Here is an 8,309-nt window from a genome sequence, read left to right as displayed (position 1 = left end):
TTGTTTTTTTTTTTTGTTTTAGTTTTTTTTTTTCTTCTTTCAACTGTCTTATTACCCTTGATTTTTAGTTTGATTCCTGGTCTATTTTAAAGTCACAAGTAAGAGATCATTGATCATTTGACATTGCTTGTTTGACACATGGACAGCTCTGTTTTTATGCTGCATTTTTTTTAACTGGTCATTGCTGTGGATGTAGGTGTAGGCAGGTTATCTAAGGCAAGGTGGCTTGGTGTTGGCAAGGTATGTGACTCATGCAATAACTCTTCAGTGCTGTAGTGTTGCTCATTCTTGTATTGCATTTTTACCTGGTTTGTTGAGGTAGTGTGCACTGTTAATGAGAGACATTTCCTCCCTCACAGGCAAGATTAGGAAGGCGGTAAGCAAGTATGCGTCTTTACATAAACTGTTCCTTTTTGTATTGTGACTGCGATCATGTTGCAAGTATTTTAGTTTGTTCTCCAAGTTTGCTGCTTTTTTACAGGGCAGGTCAAGTGTTCTGATCAACAGTTATGTCTTGCGAAATTACTTGTCCCCATCCTATATTTTACATGTCTAAAATCGACAAATTGTGTATATATTTCTACCAATATTGCTGGCATTTTAAAAACCATTTTGATACGATTAAAAAAAGCTCGAATGCGAACATGGACTACTTTTTTGTCTGCCCCATTGTCTAAGCATTCCTCCAATATAGGCCTATAGGTTTTTGGAGACTCTGGCCTCCTTCACCAGTGAAATGAGCTCTCCACTGTAAGTACAAAATGTACATGATTTTGCGGCCCAATTTGTTTTTTGCTGTCAATGCATTGTCTTTGACCGAATGAAACGCAATGTATATAAATCGCTAAATGTTGCCCTTTTTTGGGTAAGTATGTCAGGGCTGTAATTTTGATTTGACATGTTCAAGATAATAATGACCTGACCCTATTTCACATTGGACTGTTACTTTTTTTGCCATAACAGCATTGTGTGATATTTACAAATTGAGACATTGCCATGTTGACACCTGCTTTAGTCATTTAAGACTTGTCTCTCAGACTTCTCCTATGAAACTGTGAACTGTACCACTGTGCTCAAGTCAGTCCGTCTGTAGGCACGGCAACTTTTTCCATCTGCGAATGTGTGGTTTAACATTGACTAGACATGTAAATTGTCTTTTTGTGAATTGACAAGTGTTTCATATGCTGCATAGCCCATTAAGACCGTCAGCAAATGGCCTCTTTCAAATGTTAATTAGTATTAATGTCCTATTTCTAAATCTGTGCCTGACCTGTTTGTGATTAAGGTCATTGAGGCTGTCGATTTGATGCAAGTTTTTTTTATTTCGACTGTTCATTAGTGAGCAGTGCAATGTCTAATCTTGCAGTGTCATCCCTGACCTTGCACCTTAGGTTCTGCAGCAATAACACAGGTAAGAGTATCCTAAGAAATTGAACCTGTGATCTAGTGTAATGCTTTTCACCTTTGAAACTGAGGTCAATTTGTGCCGCTGTTTAAATGAAGGATGTCTCTCATAGTAGATAGACTGACGTACATCACATGTCAGAATTAAGATCTCTTAGACGTATGTATTCTNTTTTTTTTTTTTTTTTTTTTTTTTTGTTCTAATTGAAACAAATGTGATTTTGATTTGCTCATTTGTTAGCTTCCTGGTAAGTCTGTTTAGTGTGGTTCTGTTCTACTCTTACACAATGCATGCAGATGCAAAATGATCCAGAGTTAGCTCTATGAATGCACTCACTGATAAATGACGTATACTGTATGTATGCTCATGTTTCATTGGTTTGCAAGCTTTCTTGTTGCCCCTCTGTAGTGCTAATGTTTGTCCCACATTGCTGCCTTCATTCTCACTCACAGTGTTGAAGATGCTGCAGGCGTAGTTCGTAGAATCAGGTCCTGAGCTAGTTTGTCCGTAAGGAGGAATCCTTTGAGTCTGTCCCTCCGCTGAACGTAGACTGTTCAAGGGCTCCAATTATAAGGTAAAAACAAAATCCTGAGGAATCTGTCATTGCAAAGTCAATGTTATTGTTAGTTTAGGGTGATGCCAGTTAGCTTTGATTATAGAAATGTAGTTATATGCCTCTGTATTATTGGTTGACTAATGGTTCTATGAAATGTTTTGAGTACATTCTTTGCCTTTTGTTGATAAGTGTAGGGATTTTATGTGCATCAATGCTGTACAGGTGGACCATGACCAGGAACTTTTTTTTTCTTTTCAGTAGACATTTGCCAGGCTGGTTTTTGTTTGTTAAACAGAGTTGCTTTAAACCTAGTCTTTATCCATTGCTGCATATCATTTTGTATGCATGCAAGATGTTTCCTTTGAGCAAATTGTTCACAACAGAATTCGTGGGGGTCTAAAAACGAAGAGAAAATCGGAGGCTATCTGAGAAATTTGGAGCATGCCTTTGAGGTAAAACTATCATGAACTGTTAAAAGTTGTTGAATGTAATTTTGATTTTTGCTGAAACTTGTTGGTCTGAAATGTTAAAGACTGTTGCCATTGTCATCAATAAAATTGTAATCATTAAAATTGGCTTTAAGATTTTTATTTTGTCACTTAGTGATTTCAGTGTTCAACTAATACAGGCTTAATACTGGCTTAACAATACAGCTTCAACTCCACATCGTTACAGAATACATCAAATGTTTGAACTTTGTCACAAGTACGATTTGTAGTAGTTGATGAAATGATTTAAATTCATAACAGCCAGCTGTTCAACATAATTAACAGCATCAACAAGAGTAAAGAAGTCTAAATTGAATTCATGGCCAGTGTTGAACATTTAATTCCTATAAAAAGTTTTGACTAAGTGACCTACATGTGACTTAATCTCTTACGAATAACATCCTTTTTGTCAGAACTATGAAAATACAACAGTGAAAGCTTTCAATTTTTAAAACATCAAGGACCCCAAAAAGTCATTTGTTGTGCAAATCTTTTTTAAAGTAAAAAAAAAAAAGCTACTGGAACACCACATGAAAGGCATATTAAAATACATTGTCCCTTTTTACCTGCTTCATTTAAATAACGACAGACTATACTGCATTAACATGGCACTAATAATGACTTGGAAGACGAGTCATAATGTGGAGGATGAGACGGATGTAGCTCACTGAACCTGTGCCTCCAGCAAAGCACTTGGTAGCAGATGCAAAGGTGTGCCACTACAGCCATTTAGGTGACAGATGATATCGGTGCCTACATAGGCAAGAAGCAGCTCCGAACGTCTGTGAAGCAGGTGCAATATGTCCTCAGCCAGAGTGTCCAGACTAGAGTAACGCACTTTATCCAGATCAAAAATGTCCTTCATGAAGAATAGCACCTGCTCCTGTGAACAAACAATAAACATTTTTTTTCTGAATTTCTTTGTAAATTCAACAAAGTGGACATTGGAGACTAATATACCCAACAGACCCCTTGGTCATCAGTATTAAGTCTGGCGAAGACCTATTATAGTCTACCCAGGGTTCTTCAAATCCAGCCATAGAGAGCCACTACCCTGAATCTCCAATCAAAAGACACCTGAGCAAGCTAATTCAGGTCTTAAAAATGACAGGTGGGCAAGTTTGATCAGGGTTTTGGCATAAACTCTGCAAGACGGGACCTAGAAGAACTTTACTTGAATGAAGAGATTGTAGAATCTTTTATACAGGGATGTCCAATCATGCCCCTGAAGAACCAAGCTTTTCTCACTTTGGAATGAGAACAATCATGGGCACCATACTTAAAGAAACAGGGTCATAGGGAAATTCGTCTGAATTAAGCTTTTCAAGGTCACTAGCAAATTCTAGTCAGGCAGATTGGAGAAGTTGGTTTGCATGAAAGTGAACTGAACACCCTACTTTGATCCAAAGATGCACACAGGACACTCACTGTGGACCAGGGGCCCTAAACCTTCCTAGAGCTTAGCTCTAGCCAGCTCCAACAAATGTTTGAACGTTTCCATCAAGGCCAAAAGCCTTTATTAGCTGGTCCAGGTGCTAAACTCTGCAGGACAGTGTTGCTCCATGAACATGGTTGCTACCTGAAACAAGTGTATCCAACCCTAAAGAGTTTAGCTTTAACCCTATTTAGAGACAACAGAAACAGTTACTCAGGGTTTTCAGGATTATCTGAAACCTCCGTGCAGGTGTGTTGGATTGGCTTAGAGCTAAACTACAGGAAAGTGGCCACCCAGAATCAGGACCTGACTCCATGGACAAAGCATGGTCTATGTTCAGTTTCATGGACAAACACCAGCGTTTCTTCTAACAAAACACTTGGATCGTTAATGACTTAAGTTAATGATTGTTGGTTCCAATACAACAATGTGTAGAAGGCCAGCTAAACAAACTGGATATAGATCACTGGATACAGATCACCGGTCCTTTCAAAATTTGTCCTGCAAAAGTAAATTCTCAGCTTTCCAATTGTCAGTTTTATTATAAGTCCATAAGCTTTTAAATGAGGTGACAGATTGACGTAACAGTCTCAGTTCAGACTACAAAACTCGCACATGAACCAAACATCCACTTTATTAGTCATAGCACATACGCTTTAAGAGACACATAGTTCATTCAATTTCAGCTTACCTTGAAGAAGCAGCAGAAATCGTTCAGGGAACTTTTAGGGCCTAGAAACCCCCAGGCCAAGACGGGACTTATGTGTTCACACACTGCATAGAAATGGGCAATGAAGCCATCTGGAACCTGTACACACAATATAAAATATTAACAAAATTATTTTATTCAAAGCTTTCAAGTCTAGCTGTCCGGTATAACACTCAAATCATTTACATTTCCAACAATACCTTCATATGTTGCCTCTTCTGCTTCAGAACAGACCAACAACTTGATGCAACGGCCTACAATGATAAAATACAGCTTTATTAAATAATTTGGAACTGAATTGTGATTTTGCTGATGTTAGATCTAATGAGGTTCTGTACGCACGGTCTCTTTGAAGGAGTTGTTGAGCCATCGATTGTTGACCACATTTTGAATAGAAATAGGTGGATTCTCAAGATCCTCAAACGAGTCCATGAGGATGAAGTCAAGAACAATGTCAAAGAAGTTCAAATGTTTAACCTGGAGTAAAAAAAAAAAGATAAACTTTAAAAAACCATTTAATATCCAGGTCAGGTCTTGTATCTGTGTAAGACATGGCTCACCCCTCTTGCAGAAAGCTCAATTTCTGTGTTCTCCCAATGGTCTGTTTTNTGAGGATGAAGTCAAGAACAATGTCAAAGAAGTTCAAATGTTTAACCTGGAGTAAAAAAAAAATTATAAACATTAAAAAACCATTTAATATCCAGGTCAGGTCTTGTATCTGTGTAAGACATGGCTCACCCCTCTTGCAGAAAGCTCAATTTCTGTGTTCTCCCAATGGTCTGTTTGCTCCAGAAAGCAGATCATTTCTTCAAACACCTCCTCAAATCTCTTTGGGCTCTGCAAACCACACAACACATCAGTTGGGTTGGGGACATGTGTGACCACATGGAACGGAAAAAACAGACACTCACCTTCCTTGCTTTAACAATTATTGAAGATAATATCCTCTTTCCTATGTCAGCCAGGAATGCTCTAGTTGCTCTTTCACATAAGATGACCTGAATTGAAATACAATATAAGTTTTTCCCCACACATGATGTGTATCTATAAAGTTTCACCCTTGCTGTTCTGTGAGCACCACAACAGACTTCAACCCAACAATCAAAGTGGCATTACGTAACAAAAGGATGGACATGGAGGAAGTCCAGCAAGCTTTTCCAACGAATTGGGCTACTTTTATGCTGCTGCAGTGGGTTGTTTTTTAGTCTGAAGGTTAAAGCGAAACAGCTTGCCTATCTGAATGAGACTCTGACCAAAAGTGGGACCTCCTGTCAGTCTTTTTTAGAGGAATTTGGGTGTGATTTTAATGGCCATTGTCTGCCGAAGTGAAACTGAGCCATGATTGGGATACTTCTGAGTATCAATTGGGCTGGTTTTGTTATGCAGACCATTTGGGACAGGACCACAGACTGCTAATTAATCTTCCCACTGCTAGACCATTAACATGAACTGTTTAACTTGACTACTTAAAACAAATGCAATAACCATCCCGCCATCCACTTTTTCAATATATTCAAAACATTGCAACAACTGGTAAAGGTATATACAAAACAAAATACTTCACAGTAACCAGTCCATGCAGTGCAATAACATATTTACAGTATAATTACATAGCAATTAATGGTCTAAATCTCGCAAAACTCATTACAAAAGTGTGGTACTTTCAGGGCATGAGNTTAAAAAAAAAAAAAAAAAGAAGAAAATCAAAATTCAAAAATGTGCGCAACTAAACAGATCTATAAAACAAATCATACTTTGTTCATACTTTCAAATCAGTTTAAATAAGCAACATCTAATGCACATGTACCTCTGAACATACTATGTTAAAGCATCTAGTTCATGATATTATCTATAGTTAGTCTGATAACCTATATGAATTGAAAAATGGACTACCGTGTGTATTAATGCATTTATTTAATACTCAACTTTACTGAACTACAAGTTTCTAATTGGCCAGTGGTACTGGACTCACCGTAACACTCGACAGGAGATCTTCCCTTCCTCTGCCATCTGCAGGGCATCCTCATAGAAAAGATGATGACACAATGACCCCAGCACATGGGCACTCCTCATCTCTCTGTGCTCTGATAACTAAATCAAATCACAAGATTTTCAAGTCATTTGAGTCATTTTATAAAGGTTTGTATATTTCTTACATATAAACCATATAAGGTTGATGTCCATTTGTCTACAGACAACAGTGTCTTAAATAAAGAAACGGGGGACAGATTTAAATTATATAAGCTCATTACCCTTAAGGTACTCTCACAATTCCATGGTAACATCAGGGATTACTTTAAAGCTGTATTTAGCGTGATAAATGAAGAAACGCAAGTCTAACACCATGGTAATAACCCAAATAACATTTCCATGTTGGATCTTATAAGAAATAAAAGGTCTGATGTACAGTAACCTCTCAAACTTCAAACTGTCCAGCAAGCTGACTGGCACAAAGACTTCCCTCTCACCTCTGCGGCAGAGACGAAGGAATCCGTTGAGGCGATGCTGATTGAATCCCTCAGACAGGTGTCCTCCAAGTCCTCCCGCACGGAGAGATCCATGTGCTTATCTGTCACAGGAAATGAGGGAAGATTACACTGAAGTGCCCTTATCTCGCATTGGGTGAGTGAACTTGTCTATTCCCAAAACAGCCGACTGCATAAACAGATTCAGCTGCTGAACGCAACTGAAGGGCGAATGCGTTTATATGGTTTGCATGTGGAAGGGTGCGAATGGAGTGCGTTGAGCCATGTGCACCGGGGAGTGGGTAAAAGGTAGACCTGTAAACAGTTGTAAGGAAAGAACTTTGGACCGTGACCAGCTGCTTTATTTAGATGCAGAACACGAGCTGAGCCTCAGCGATACGGAGCAGGTGTCGCTGCGTAAAGCAGAACGTGCAAAATTGCACAGCCGCTGTGTCCGTTTCCTCGTTTGAAGAACCTAAAAGGCATAGTTCACTCAAAAATGCTATTTTATTCTCCCTCATAAAATGAACATCAGTGGTTCTGTGGTTGTTTTGGATTGCGCTGATGTTCATGGAATAAAACGGTTGAAAAAAACCTTCAAAAACACCCTTTGTGTTCCGCAGCAGAAAGAACGTCACAGCTTTGCGTGAATAAAACTCAATTAGAAACAGTTTGTTCACACCTGCAGCCAAGTTGTCATAACGTTCACAATTATCAAATAATGTTGCTGATATCTGGCTCCAACTTCTACGTATGCGTTCATACGCATGGGAATGCTGTAGACAGGAAACGAGGCATAAAGCAAATATACCAAACCAAATGTTACCTTTGGAAAGATGCAGAGCGAAGTATGAAAATAAAGGTATTTGGCAAAAAAACCCGACATATTTTGAAAGGTGAGTATTTATAATTGAATTCACGAAACTGTCTTAAATTTAAACTTAAATCTCTGCAATGCTTTAATATACAAGCATGTTCAATTTCTGATTCAAAAAATGTAAAATCTAAGAACTGGGAATGAAGTATGTTTCCTTTACACGAGCAGGCTCCTAATGTTGTGATCTCCGGCTGTTGTTCTGTTTCATCTGTTTATTTTCTGACATGGACCGGCCCAGTGTTGCCAAAAATCTAAGATGCATTTGCCAGTGTACTGATCATAGTAAATGCGGTTAGAACAATTTGGCTGCGCACGTACAGTACAATATAATTTGCTGATGGCTATTTTAGTTCCACAATCAGTTGCTGTTGTAT

The 8,309-nt window shown here is 38.4% G+C and overlaps 1 protein-coding gene across 1 annotated transcript in view; it reads right to left on the bottom strand.

The window, feature by feature from the left end:
• Positions 1–2,533: 2,533 nt before the first annotated feature.
• LOC122360757 (mitoguardin 1-like) overlaps positions 2,534–8,309 on the bottom strand; it is a 10,496-nt gene continuing 4,720 nt past the window's right edge. Inside the window, exons 10-17 of the mRNA XM_043261606.1 lie at positions 7,062–7,162; positions 6,566–6,684; positions 5,505–5,661; positions 5,332–5,430; positions 4,936–5,070; positions 4,794–4,847; positions 4,576–4,692; positions 2,534–3,332 (exon numbers count right to left, since the gene is read on the bottom strand). Coding sequence (XP_043117541.1) covers positions 3,114–3,332; positions 4,576–4,692; positions 4,794–4,847; positions 4,936–5,070; positions 5,332–5,430; positions 5,505–5,661; positions 6,566–6,684; positions 7,062–7,162 — 1,001 coding nt within the window. The 3' untranslated portion in view covers positions 2,534–3,113. The remainder of the gene's footprint in view (positions 3,333–4,575; positions 4,693–4,793; positions 4,848–4,935; positions 5,071–5,331; positions 5,431–5,504; positions 5,662–6,565; positions 6,685–7,061; positions 7,163–8,309) is intronic.

Source organism: Puntigrus tetrazona, chromosome 2 (assembly GCF_018831695.1).
Source record: "Puntigrus tetrazona isolate hp1 chromosome 2, ASM1883169v1, whole genome shotgun sequence".
NCBI lineage: Eukaryota > Metazoa > Chordata > Actinopteri > Cypriniformes > Cyprinidae > Puntigrus > Puntigrus tetrazona.
The sequence above is the reverse complement of the archived record's forward strand: the minus strand, read 5'-3'. Positions and strand labels throughout refer to the sequence as shown.